The following is a 14,263-nucleotide window of genomic DNA, read 5'->3' on the forward strand; positions in this document are numbered from 1 at the left end:
TTTCGATTGGTGATCGCGGAAAAATTCAATTATGATGATTCGAAATATGTATAGAAATATTTTTCCTTAAATTATTTGTATTCCCAATTATATTATAGATTGCACAGTCTGATCAAAATGATTTATCAAACATCGATATACAATTATAAAGCAAGAGTTCTTTAATGTATGCTGGGGACATTTCTTCTTATCGAAACTGAATATCGATACAAATTCACCACCGTCCTACTTGGTATGCAATTAGGCCAAGGATGAAACCTAACAATCCGAGTTAACGAAGCTTTGCAACGTTCAACAATCTGAACTCTCTCTGATCTGCATTCATGATTCAGAATTAAGATAAATCCTCGATGCAGTATCTGCTATAAAATTCTTGTAAATCCTATTTATTAGTATAGATATACATGCATATGCATATTAAATAAACGAGGAAATTCTCGGTTATCCGTAGTAGTATGAATTTAACAATGTTAATTGGTGAAAAAGAAATGCAAATGTATCATCAAGTGCGGTATCCATGATTTAAATTGAAACATATTATTAAATTTCATTTATTTCGTATAACTTAAAATAAAAGAAATTTAGAAGTATAGTAATTTATGACGATATATAATGAATTTATGAAAATAAAAAGAAAGATTTGAAAACAAAATAAAGAAGTGATAATTAGAAGAACAACATATTAACAACAGAGATATCAAAAATAAATAACTAAGTGAATCATATTACTTATTTTTAAAAAATAAAATAAACTCTGCTCGAGTGGAATTTATTTCAATCGTTACTTTACTTCAATTTTATAAATTAAGTTTGATCGTTCTCATTTTTCATTTTTCATACATCAATACATTTTTTTTTGGATTAATCTATTCAAACGTATAACATACCACTCTAAATATATATTCTTTATAGACTGTCGTAATAAAAATTTACTCGTCAAGATCAAAAATCATCGAAAATTTTTCACAATTAGAAAAGTTAACAATTGCGAAATGAAGGTATACATACGAAACACGATCAATTAAAAATAATGCCTTTAAGTACGTTCAAAGGACATTTTACGTCGACATCGATCTCGTGTTGACACAACAGTGGCCACTGTGTTCAGTGTGCTTGAAAGTTTCACCCCAACAGGAACGACTTTACTTTCAACGAGGGGTCATAATGAGCGTAGGGTGAAACGGGGGAATGATAAACGGAGGGAAATGAAATCTGCGTAAAAGGGCGCAGCTAACGTGCATGGGGACAACTACTACGCTCGATCAAACGCAATGTACCCACCTGAAACAGTAGCCACCCACTGGCACAAACTTGACTCCCCAACCGCGTGAAGAGCAGCTTTTAAAAAATTAAAACGAATCGTTGAACTCGAATATAATTTCGTACGGTATTATTCCACGCGAAAAGAAAAGAAAAAAAAAAAAAAAAAAAAAGAAAGAAAAGGTGAATGAACATCATTCCGAATGCGTGGATTTTCAAACACGGTAGATTGTGACGCGCGTGGAAATTTAGAGAGAAATTTTTATGAATTGGTAAAAAATTGTGAAATCCCTTTCTTCTCTTGATATTTTCACATTTTATTCTCCCTGTTAATTATTTTCGAGATGCGTTCGAGTTGCTCGAACAATTCTCTGTCCTTTTTGTAAAAATAATTTTAAATTACGTATATATGTATCATATTTATTTTACAAAACAAACAAATTTGAATAGATAGTAGATTTTCTTTTTTTTTTTTTTTGAGGTGAAAAGTAAAATTGTTGGATTCATTGAAAGGTAATAATTTTTAGATTGAAAAAAAATAAAGAGAAATGGAGTATCGCGATAAAAAATAACATTGTTTTGCATCGAATTCAATTTGCATATTAATTCGCATGTACCGTTCTTCGACGATATTTATTAGAATTGTTATTCGTTATTCATCACTGTATATGATTATATCTCTGGTTTAAAATATGACGTTTATTGTTGACGAATGTTGAATCTTATTCAATACAGAATAAGACTTGGTACATCAACAATTGAGGACACGGATGCAAGAACAGCATAAGTGCACTTACCCTCCTTATGCGTCCGAGCGCATCATCCAGCCCTCCATACCTGACCTACTTACACAAAATATACTTGCGTAATAAAAGGTCGGTCAAATTGTACAAAGTAATAAAAACTTAAAAATAATTCTCAATCAATGATTTTAAGCGTCTTATTAATTGATATATTATCTAGTCTGATATAACCGAAGAATTAATTTTATCTCTTGTACAAAAATAAAATAATCACAAAATACGAGCAAGTATTTAATTATACGAGTTTTCAATTTTAAAAATGTCAAATAATAATAAATTAACTAATCTACTTATAGATTTTCTTTTACACAAAAATTTTTAAAAATATGTTTTTTCAAGAAAAGATACAGATAAGTGATAACAATTTCAATACTTCGATTAATTGATTTTTTATTTTATCAATTATTCAATTTTGTTTTGGAAAATATTAAAGTATTTTATATTATTCTAAAAAATCGATCACATACAAAGAGAAGATTAAATAATCTCAAAATCCAATTAAATCTCAAAGGACGAATAATCCGCTACAGATATATATTAGCACGTATTACTTTGATAACATTCATATCTTCTAATCCATGCAGAAGATCCTAACATCAAGCTAATTGGAATAACACGATTAATACGATACACGTATTATATGAGATTTAGCGTTTTGTAAGATGGGTTTAAATGTCAAAGTATCGTATTAAACTGAATAATCAGAACAAAAAGGTTCAGGTTGGTCGGAAATGCATTTAAAATGTACTAGGCAGAGAGGATACAGTAATAACGTTGTTCATAACATTTTCCGGTGGCCGGAAGATAGGGTTTCACGCACGCATGCTGTACTTATTCGTCCGTGTGACTCATGACAAAAGGTCGTCGAACCCGTTTTGTGCATAAGAACCTGCGTGCTGTTTCAATCGAAACAAATGGAAAAATTACAATCGATAAAGATAGAAATCTCTCGATATTATATGACTCGGTAATCGTTACAATATATCTTTATAATTGGAAATCATAGCGATTAATTTTCTTTCCTGCGATTCTATCGTTTGCTAAGCCTAGCTATTTTTTTTTTCTCTCCCTTGAATTTGTTGCTTTAAAGGAAATTGTATTTTATTGTATTTGTGTAATTTTTAAATTTAATCGACGACGAATGAAATTTTATTAAAAAAAGAAATATCGTAGATATCGTAGATATAATTTGTGCATTTTGTCATAATTTAATTCGATCGATGACTGTCAATTTATTGTTGTTTGCGGTGTAAGTACGCAATTTTATATACATTATAATTATTTATTTATTTAAATAATCATAATTGAGAGATTAGATGCAAATATTTTTGAACAAATTATATTGTACAAAGAAAAAAAATTCATGAAAGAAAATATAAATAACGTAAATATAAAATTAATTTATGTTTCAAGAACATTCATTGATTTCTCTTCATTGATTATTTTATTTTTATCTATTTTTTTTTATAGCTGTTGAGTTCAAATATTATTTATATTTTTTCTATAAAGAAAAGGTAAATTAAATATCAATTATTTTTGTAATGTAATTAGTAATTAATAAAATTGATATTAAACACAACAAATTAATTAACTGTTCCTTTATGATCCAAGTATCAAATGGCTATAATATTGTTACAACATCTGTAATACTCGTTACGTAATGATTAGAAAGCGAATCGACGACACGGTTCGTTATAATGCCTTGGATTCTGATATTATTTCAATTTAACAGATTGATTTTTTTTAATCGAAATTTCTTATAACCTGTTTCTTGCATTATATACAATTGCGATTACTGAACAGATAGAGAAACTCACTTTATTTCTAGATAATATACTTTCATACAATATTTCTTATTCTTAATTCCTTTCCTTCCTTCGTGAACAAGTATATTAAAATTTATTTCAATCTGAATTGTGTATGATTATTTTTTTCATTGTTTTAGGCTCTCAAAAAACCTGAAAAAATTCTGCATTTTTCTGCTTTATTCCAACGTATTAAAATCGAATGTCTAAAAGATTCATCAGAAAAAAATAAAAATTTCCTCTTTCAAAAATAAAATTTTTGGTTCAGACACAAACTAGATCTAACTTTACTGTTTTAGACTCTTGAAAACCTCTTCTTCCTTATATAGTCGTCAACTCGAACGTTTTAAAAGGTTTATCAGCAAAAATAAGAACATTCCTTCAAAGGGATTTAAGAAGATAATACAAGAAACTCAACAAGAACCAATAGAAAGAGTCCATAGAAAGTTAAGGGGCGTAATGAACTTATAAATAATAGCTTTATACTTTTCTGTTTCTGAATTCTCGATTACAGATAATTGTCTAAGTCTTAACAAGATCGTATATAATGGATTCTAAATGGAATTGTTCATTCTTACGGATGTTTGCTATGTATTCAATTAGAACGATGAACGATATGAAACACATAAGAAAAATTTTTTAGCATCGATAAACCGCAAAGTCATTCTACATGTGCGCACAAGTAGTCGGGCAAGATTTGGTAAGGAGATTTAGACTTTTGAACTCAGACGTCTTACGTAGTATTCCTTAATCCTTTGATCTTTTTTAATCTTTTTGACAAAATTGACTATCTAAAATTAGAGAATTATTGTCAAAACTTGATATTTATATTATAGATAAATCCATTAAATTGGAAGGAAAGATAATTGTGGTAAATATAAAGATAATTAGAATAAATGATTCATTTAATGAACGTGTAGTGACGACTTGAATACTTTTTAATATTTTTTAACTTTTTATATCGATTATTCTTTTCTCTGGACAAATAATTGAAAAAATATATGAAATTTAAATCAAAGCTTTTGTTTGTTTTTTAATCAAACAAAATTTTGATCGCATTTATTAAATATTGTGAACTTTCGATGATAAATTGTTATTTCACTTGTTTGTTTTTAATTTTTCATGATATAAAAATTTAATATTTTTAGTAATTTTTATGCTTCAATAAAATTTTATATAAAATTTCATTGTTTTTTATTACTTTCTATAACAAAAGTGGACAAACCACATTGCTTCACAATATATTCTTTTTAGGAAATATTTTTCATATTAAAAATAAAATTTATTGCAATAACTTAAATAGATAAATATTTAAATTTTATCTTAAAAGTATAGTAATTTAAGTAATGATTTAATTTAAATACTTTGACATTTCTTTTCCAATTTTTAAATTTTTAAATTGATCGATGGTAATTGGCCTTTTATTTGGAATAAAGAATTTTTTTCCTACTTCCTTTCCTATTATAATGTGCGCCTTATTACCAAGACCTTCCATCATATTCCAATAGATAATTTTATTTGTTCTTTATTAACTTTGAAAGAAGTGAAAGATTTTTTTTTTTATGCTCTGGAGGAACGTGATAGAGAAAAAATTCAACTTTTCATTTTTTCTTTTCATTTTTTTAAATAAATGACGAATTGTAAAAAGTGAAGACACGTTTATTTCATTGTTAAAAAGTAATTATGTATTCATGGAAGTTTTTACAACGTCGAAAGTTTACTTACCGTGCAAGGGAATCGAAGAAGTCACACTTACTTCGAGAAAAGCAAACCCATGCCATAGTGGCCGGTTGCACTGGTTAGAAACCGGTTTTACAGGCAAGTTTTGTAATGAGATTCCTCAAACACAGTCCTAGCAACGAGGAGACAATAAGAATGAGGAGTTACAGAAAGGAAGTAATAAAAACAGGAAACAATTGACATTTTCGTGAAAAACAGTATAAGGCATATATTATAACATAGGTAATCAAAATGAGCAGAATTTTATTCAAAATCGAACAATTTATATATTTGATAATATGTTAATAATAAAATTTTATAATAAATTCAGAAAGTTTAAAAAAGTTTTTACCTAAGCAAAAATTAAATCTAACTATTATTCCAAGTATGTATGAAAGTTTACATAAAGATACTTTAAAAATCAAATAATTTATTAATAATGAAATATTCGTCAATTTTAATGAATTCTGAAAGCTTGAGAAAATTTTTATTCCCAAAATTATTATTCAAATCATTTTTTTTTTAATTTTATTCGACAAATTTTTAAATAATTTTTATTAAACGTAGAAGTTGCTTTTAGCATTTAAAAATTAGAAATAAATTTAATTTTATTTTTTCTCTATGAAATATTTCTAAAAATTTATATAATATTGTTACTAAATTTTCCAAAATTTCCTCTTCAACGTATCAATTTTCAACAGTGCAGTTCATTCGGATAATTAACATCGCAATGAATAAATATAATTCTCTGGTATGTATATATAAAATGCTCATACACAATTTTCACTATAAATAGCACATATAATATTCGTATTATTATATGTATATTCTATGTACATTAATTAAAATATGATAAAGAGATTGCAGATCCATAAATATTATCTTATTATCAACTAACGAACTGTTTGAAAAAAATAGCATTGTGAACGAACTCGGTGAGTATAATCAGTCACGAAAGAGAAACAGTTCATTACCGAACATCTGTTCGCCGAGTTGAAGGACGTTCAACTGTTTCCCAAAGAAAAGTGAATATAGTATCTTCGTCGAGAATCTTTCAATAAATCACTATTTAAATATTTAAATATCAATTTAACTCTATTTAATTCACAATATAGTGAAAAAAGTAAGACTTATTTTATCCTCCTGTCTACATTACTATGCGAACATATGGTTGTTCATTCTTTGTCATTGAAATTCAGTTGTCTTTGTACACTTTAAAGAAACTAATTCTTAAATTTAATTTTTAATCTAATAATTAAAGTATCATGTATTGCTGAGCTGCATGAGATGTATGAAAATTAATATATATTTAAGGAATTTAAAATATTTGAAATATTTAAATTTATATTTATAAAATATTATATTTGGAATTTAATTTTTAATGTTTAATTTTTACATTTTAATTAATCTTGAAATATACAAATTTGTATGATTTTTACGTTTTTAAAAGTGTATATATACAGTTATGAATATTCAGTGTATATATTACTATGTATATGGTATAAAAATTATAATTATAGAAGTTATAAATAGATATCCTGAATTGTTTTTGAAATTGGAGCAACTGGAGTGTGCATGAGCTGCATTGCAGATTTTTCACGATATTCGTAAGAATAATTCGTTGCTACACAATATTTATAATTTTTTTTTCATTTGTATATGTATAATTGAACGAGTATTTTAATTTATAAATGTTTCCTCATACATAATTGCATGCATTTATATAAATTTTTTATTATTTTTATAAATTAATTATAAATGTAAAAAAGCAAAAAATTAATTCAACAACCGATATTATTTATTATGTAATTATTGAGGATATATAAGAAAAATAAATAAAGAGCAATAAAATATTAAATACATATATATACATACATATATATATATATATATATATATATATATATATATATATATATCATCAATGGTAGGTTAATTATTAATCACATCTTATCACTTTTACTTGTCAAGACACAATGTACTGTTAAAAGTTTATCCTCCTTTCTGTTCTTTGTTAAAAATAAACAAATTTCAATTATCCTACCGATGATTTGATAAAACCATAACGAAATCCAATAAATTCGAAGCTGATACATTTTGTCAACATCAAGCTAAAAAATAGACATAAAATGCACATATATATTATACTCACCCAAAACATAACGTTAAATCCAAAGATCACATATTTGAGACAGCAGCTCACTTCACTGGTATCCCTTCTATACTTCCGCACAGCAGGCATGGTTAAGACACATTTATCTAACGCTTTTCGCGAATTCCACGCATACGTGCACACAACACACCCGCAAAAATGCAGACCACTATATACACAACACAAAAGAGCACCGGTGCCCTACAGACAGAGCGAATCACAAATACAATGACATCGCCGAAAATGCAATTATCATCTTTTTTTTTCTTTCTTAATTATCTCGAACAACTCTAATATGTCGTTTCTCTCTCTTCAACTTTTATCTTATGATTTATTCACGTATTCTTTTTTTCGATTTTATCCTTTCGTTCGAGCCCAGTTGATCAGCTGATCACAATAACGTACCGTTTCGCAATCACGACTACCGCCATTGTCACGTCACGGTACGTACTACCCGTAGCTGGATCAACGAGACTGTGAGCGGGTCAGACTTTCCACTCGCTATCCGATTCTCCCCACCAACTAAATCTCACTCGTTTGTCCCTCCAACGCTAGATGTTCCACCCTTTAATGCCCTCTACCATGTCCTCTCTCACATCATAGCTCTGCCTCTCTCTTACTTCCCCTATTTCCTTCTTTATTTTTCTCGATCGATCTTTCTCTCGATCATCTGACTTGCTTCGCTCTTCGATGCGATTTTCTTTCTCTTTTCACAACTTTTCTTTCTTTTCGAGATATTGGAATAAAGTATTATTCTGTGCATTTTTTCATTTCATTACCATCATTGTATCGCATGCGATGTTATCAATTCAGGATGGAATGAGATAGCAGCGCTATTAAAATGAGAAGGATTATAATTAAATTAAAAATTAAATATAGATAAGATACGCAAATGAAATACATAATTGATTTAATATTCATCATATTTTTTGTTTTATGTTTCGAGAATCTTAACATTTTGTCAATGTCATTCTCAACATTACCGATTCGGATTGGAACAAGATTGGGATAGTAGTTGGTTGGAATTGAAATTAAGTTTCAATATAAAATTAAACAAGAAAAAATTCCTCTATAAGAATCTTCGATAGAATATTTCAAAAGTTTTTCTTATCTCCTTTGTCACTGGGACTAGACTTTCGTTTGTTTAAATTCTATTATTTTTTTGCGTTAAAAAATTCGTGAATATTATATTTTAGGAGGTAAATTATAAAATCTTATCTATATTTATTATCTATATTTTTTATATTAAAGATATAAATACATTATATTTTTGAAAGAAAAATAATGAAAATGTATTTAATTTGACACTTCATATTTCATTTATAGTTACCCGCCAAAAGAAAGTATAAACAAAGAGAGTAAATATTAGGAGAAGGACAGAGATAGGGTAAAATTATGGAAATCAGCGCCATCTTCAGAGTGCCGTAAATGAAACTCAATGAACAAAGACAGAAAATAATAGGAAAAGGATAAAGATAGAATAAAATTGATCATTAGCGCCATCTCTTGAATATCAAAGACATTTTTTAAACATAAGATAAGGTAGAATCAAAATTGAATATCAGCGCCATCTCTCAAGTTTCAAAAACATCTTACTTGAGATGGCGTTGGTATTTAATTCTGTCTTTATTTTGTTATTCAAGAAATGGCACTAATAGTTAATTCCTATTCTATCTTTATCCTTTTCCTATTATTTTCTATCCTTATGCATTGAGTTTCATTTACGGCACTCTGAAGATGGCGCTGATATCCATATTTTTATCCTATCTCTGTCCTTCTCTTATTATTTGGTCTCCTTGTCTAAACTTAATTAAATCGTAAGAGGGCTCTGAAGCTACTCGACATGGAGATGGGACATGAAAATGCATTGAATGTTAGGTAGTTAGGTCTATTCTATCTGATATTTTATCTATGGTTATATGTATTTGCACGTGTATAGTTTATATTTGTCATAATATTGAAATTATTTTTATATAATTATTAATTTTATGTTATTTAATTTATTTTATTATCTGTAATTCACATATCAATTATAACGCGATTTTCTTCAATTTCTCAATACATTATATATTAATTCTAATCTCAGATTTCAAACTTGTGATACTAATATTATTGTTGATAAACAAAAATTGGTTTTAAATAAATATTTGATATTGACTTCATGTTATTTTTTTGTTATTGTCTTCATTTTTTTTTATTTCTTGTTATCTTTATAAATAAATGTATTTAATAATTGAGTAATAAAATTTGCATTTATGTGATTTAAAAAGTTTATGTCGTAAGAAGGTTATGCTCAAAATTTGTTTTTCTCGATTAATTCGGGTACGAAATATGAGTATCTTTATTCAGTGTTTAAATCCTTTAACGGGAACAATTAATTGGGAAGAAAAAGATGAAAATTATGATTATCACCAAGAAATTGCTCGATCAGCATTTGCTGATATGTTGCATGATCATGAAAGAGTTAGTACTCTTTATTAAAATGTTTAAAATGATTTTCTATTTATCATGTTTAAAAATTTTTTTATAATTATAGAATCAAAAATATTACCTAGGTATTAAAGCTGCAATTGAAAAAAAGCATCAGAATGGAGAAGAAGCTAATGTACTTGATATAGGAACTGGAACTGGTTTGTTATCAATGATGGCTGCTAAATGTGGTGCAGATAGTATTACAGCTTGTGAAGTAAATAAGTTTATAAATTCTTAATATTATGATATTATTTGTATATTACAAAATTATATTTATGGTATTATTTTAGGCTTTCACACCAATGGCTAAATGTGCTATAAAAATAATTCAAGAAAATGGTTTTGAAAACAAAATTAAATTAATACATAAACGTTCTACAAAAATGACTATTGGAAAGAATGGTGATATGATTAAGAAAGCAAACATTTTGGTTACTGAAGTATTTGATACTGAACTTATTGGAGAAGGAGCACTTTCTACATTTCGTCATGCTCATGAAAATCTTCTTGAAGTACAAATCACTTTTTGTAGTAAATTTATATAATAATTTATATAATCTAATATATTTAATTTACTTATTTTATATTAGGAAAATAGTATTGTAATTCCACATAGTGCTACTATTTGGGTACAAGTAGTGGAGAGTTCTGCTGTATGTGCATGGAATACAATATGTCCTATTAAAGTTAAAAATAAGTATTTATTAAACACTCCACATTCTGTAAAATCTTGTTCTGGGGCAGCTGCAGTACATGATATACAATTAACACAATTTCCTGATGATGCATTTAAGCCTTTATTACCTCCTCAACCTATATTTAAGTAAATATATGTATATATATTCAATATTATTCAATATTAAAAGAATCTCATTGGTAATGAAATATAAAATGAAAATTTTAGGTTTGATTTATCTGGTAAATCAACTCTATTATATGATGAGAAAAAATGTTTACATGTAAAACCAATTATAAATGGTACTGCACATGCTATTTTTATGTGGTGGGATTTAATTATGGATGTAAATAATCAGGTAATTATTATTTATTAAAAGATTTTAAATTTATTATTAAATAGTTCTTTATCTAGGTTTTATTAAGCTGTGCACCAGTATGGGAACACCCAGATACAAAAATCTTACAAAATAAAGGTTTCAGTTTGAAAACAATAGCAGATTTAATACCATGGAGAGATCATTGGATGCAAGCTATTTATTATTTACCTGTTGAAACTCCAGTTACTGTTAATAATGAAGTTAGTTTAATTGGGTATCACGATGAATATTCATTATGGTTCCAATTAATAAATGAATCAATGTAAGTCAATGTAAATATTTCATTACATTATTTTATAATTTGTAGATTTGTATATATCATTTTGCTTACAGAAATGAAGCACCAGATTGTGAAAGACCTGTCTGCAGTTGTAATGTACATGTGGCTTATTGTAGAACTCGAATAGGACAATTAAATGATTGTACACGAAATGAAAAATATATCAAAGTTTTAGAAGAAAAAATTACACCAGACACAATATGTTTATGTCTTTCGGACGGTTGTTTATTGGGTCTTGCAGCTATTAAATTAGGTGCAAAAAAGATATTCGTTTTGGAGACAAATTTTTTATCCAAAAAATGTATTGAAATGTTTGTTAAAAAGAACGAACTTTCGGAAAAAGTAGAAATTATTGAATCAGTAGATAATTTACCTCCCGAAAATGAAATTAATTTAATTTTTGGTGAACCATATTTTATTACTTCAATTGTACCATGGGAAAATCTTTATTTCTGGTATTTAATTTCAAGATATTCATCTCAAATACAAAGGATCCCAATTGCAGCAACAATAATGGGAGTTATAGTTGAGTTCAATGATTTGCATAAAATACGAGCACCTCTTGGAGTCTGTGAGGGTTTTGATCTATCTATTTTTGACAAACTTATACAAGTAAGTTAAATACAAATTAAAAGATGTAATAAAAAAATTAATTTTTATAATGTACTATAGGCATCAAGTGATAAAAGTGATAGTCCTGTAGAAGTTCAACCATTGTGGGAATATCCTACTAAAGCATTAAGTTTACCTTTCGTTATTAAGAAATTTGATTTAACACAAAATGTAAATGAAATTAAAGATGTAAATATTTCAGAAACTGTGCCTATTTTAACGTAAGCTCTTATAATATTGTATATTAATAATTGTTATAAATTATAATATTTATATTTTATATATTTTTTATTTAAATTTAGGAATGGAATGTGTAATGGTGTAGCTCTGTGGATTGATTGGCATTTGAATTCTGAAATCACAATATCGTCGGGACCTACCGTAGAAATACAATCTGGAACCCGGATATCGTGGGATCCGTTTACAAGACAAGGCGTACATTTATTTAAAGATATAACACATGTTACAGAACAAAGTACTGTTTTATGGTCATTTAGTTTTGCACCACAATGTGGAAATATGAAATTTGATTTTCGTATATTGTCAAAAAATATGAAATAACATGCTGCAATATTTATAAAAATATACTTTTAAATTAAAAATGTTATTCGTTTATCTTATTTGTATCTTTGTATTTTTCAAAAATATGGCTATAAAAATTACATATTTCTTATAAAATATCAACTTTCTAAGAACTATTAAATCAAAAATGTCATGTAGATTCCTCTGGCAGCATACGTAATTGCTTAGCTAATCTCCGTCCTATAAGTTTTGGATAAGCTTTCTGTTTAATTAAAAATTCTTTACTTTGATGAGTTACAGCACCATTTTCTAGTTGAAATCTAAAGTTTTTAAATTATTATTTTTATAAAATTGAATTTATTATGTTATTAAAAACTTACCGACAAAGATAATGTAATGGTCCAAGCATTTTATCTTTCAATTCTGGATCATTTTCTAAAATGGAAAGTGCAAATGCACCAGTTTCAAGTGTAGATAAACAACCTTCAGTTGGTTGTGTTCTAATAACATATTCACTTGTTGGAACTCCAACTAATTTACATGCTTGTAAAACACACAACGCTGGACTTGAATGGTATATTGCCTATTAAAAATAACATTTTTATACATTTCAATATATGAATTGATGAAATTACAATACTATATTACCTTTGCTTGTGGCCAAGTTCCATCTAATAAAATAAGATTATAAGGTTTCTGTCCATTAATTCCAACAGGATTTAATTTATCAAGTGCTATGGCATCTGGAGATGGATATAATAATATACTATTTTTATCATTTAATATTTCTGTTAGGCCTTCATGTTTTGAAAGTGGAAATTTTTTCCCTCTAAAATAAAAGAAAATTATAACATTAACTCTAATTTTTCATGTAATATTTTTATATTTTAAATTAATTACCTGTAAATTATACACTTTCCAGGTTCTAATCCTAGAGCAAGCATAGGTGCCGTCCTTAAGCAACGTTTTGCTTCAGCTGGATGTTGTAAAATTATTATTTTTGATGCAGGACATATAGGATGTTTTGGTAACCCTGGACACCAACATACTGGTACTGGTCTCCTGTATACATATAATGTTAATATATTTACTAAAAAAAAAATAATGTTAGAATTTATTTTTTTATTTTATTAATATAAAATATATTTATTTCATTATAAAAATTTATATAAACATAACCTAATCACATATGTTTACATACTTGCACTGTAAGCACTTATCTCTTGTTTCAGGAGGATCAGCAAATATTTCTGATAATTCTTGCCACACAGTTTCTTCATTCATTATCTAATTATGAATTATAAAAATAAAAATAAGTTATTGAACACGTTAATAATTGACAGTATAGATTTAACAATATAGAGGATAGTATTGACTCTATAAAAATGCTATTTATATAAAGATAATTCTTCCTAGTTAATTAATAAATTGTTCTTTTAATATTAAATATCGATAAAAAAGTAAAAAAAGTATATTTTACAATTATATTTATATATATATATTTTTATAAAAAATAGTTTTATGTTTTATGTCCATTCAATAATGAAAATTTAAATTTCGCGCCGTTAATACAATCGATTCTA

The 14,263-nt window shown here is 26.9% G+C and overlaps 3 protein-coding genes across 8 annotated transcripts in view; 1 reads left to right on the forward strand and 2 right to left on the reverse strand.

Annotated features, from left to right (window-relative positions):
• The window catches only part of Tsp26A (Tetraspanin 26A), a 48,719-nt gene extending 40,502 nt beyond the window's left edge, over positions 1-8,217 (reverse strand). For all 4 annotated transcript variants that reach the window (XM_086910077.1, XM_012485420.3, XM_012485421.3 and 1 more), the window contains exon 1: positions 7,740-8,217. In XM_086910077.1, the coding sequence (XP_086766203.1) occupies positions 7,740-7,829 (90 nt within the window). In that variant the 5' untranslated portion in view covers positions 7,830-8,217. The remainder of the gene's footprint in view (positions 1-7,739) is intronic.
• A 1,328-nt stretch (positions 8,218-9,545) lies between these two features.
• Art7 (arginine methyltransferase 7) lies at positions 9,546-12,760 on the forward strand. Of its 2 annotated transcripts, none has more exons than XM_012485405.3 (9): positions 9,546-10,202; positions 10,276-10,425; positions 10,502-10,723; positions 10,802-11,034; positions 11,116-11,245; positions 11,302-11,528; positions 11,600-12,158; positions 12,219-12,379; positions 12,461-12,760. In XM_012485405.3, exons 1-9 carry the CDS (start codon positions 10,029-10,031, stop codon positions 12,717-12,719), a joined length of 2,115 nt encoding a protein of 704 aa, XP_012340859.3. In that variant the 5' UTR covers positions 9,546-10,028; the 3' UTR covers positions 12,720-12,760. The 2 variants fall into 2 exon arrangements, with proteins under 2 accessions (XP_012340859.3, XP_086766314.1); XM_086910188.1 differs by having other exon boundaries at positions 9,639-10,202; positions 10,295-10,425.
• Positions 12,761-12,769: 9 nt separating this feature from the next.
• On the reverse strand, positions 12,770-14,250 carry Dtwd2 (DTW domain containing 2). 2 transcript variants are annotated; one of them, XM_003692895.4, is made up of 5 exons: positions 13,882-14,250; positions 13,581-13,742; positions 13,329-13,509; positions 13,061-13,263; positions 12,770-13,000 (listed from the first exon to the last, which is right to left on the reverse strand). In XM_003692895.4, the coding sequence occupies exons 1-5, from the start codon at positions 13,962-13,964 to the stop codon at positions 12,871-12,873; spliced, it is 759 nt and encodes a 252-aa protein (XP_003692943.1). In that variant the 5' UTR covers positions 13,965-14,250; the 3' UTR covers positions 12,770-12,870. The 2 variants fall into 2 exon arrangements, with proteins under 2 accessions (XP_003692943.1, XP_086766315.1); XM_086910189.1 differs by having other exon boundaries at positions 13,581-13,770; positions 13,882-14,232.
• Between the last annotated feature and the right edge of the window lie 13 nt (positions 14,251-14,263).

This window comes from Apis florea, unplaced genomic scaffold, assembly GCF_048593485.1.
Source record: "Apis florea isolate Af1SG1 unplaced genomic scaffold, ASM4859348v1 contig_3170_pilon, whole genome shotgun sequence".
Lineage (NCBI taxonomy): Eukaryota > Metazoa > Arthropoda > Insecta > Hymenoptera > Apidae > Apis > Apis florea.

Coding starts and splice junctions, on each gene's coding strand:
- Dtwd2 (XM_086910189.1), bottom strand. CDS start 13,960: ATGAAGAAACTGTGTGGCAAGAATTATCAGAAATATTTGCTGATCCTC. Junction 13,510..13,580: donor GGAAAGTGTATAATTTACAG/GTAATTAATTTA, acceptor CTTTTATTTTAG/AGGGAAAAAATTTCCACTTT. Junction 13,001..13,060: donor CCATTACATTATCTTTGTCG/GTAAGTTTTTAA, acceptor TAAAAACTTTAG/ATTTCAACTAGAAAATGGTG.
- Art7 (XM_012485405.3), top strand. CDS start 10,029: ATGCTCAAAATTTGTTTTTCTCGATTAATTCGGGTACGAAATATGAGT. Junction 10,203..10,275: donor TGTTGCATGATCATGAAAGA/GTTAGTACTCTT, acceptor TTATAATTATAG/AATCAAAAATATTACCTAGG. Junction 12,380..12,460: donor GAAACTGTGCCTATTTTAAC/GTAAGCTCTTAT, acceptor ATTTAAATTTAG/GAATGGAATGTGTAATGGTG.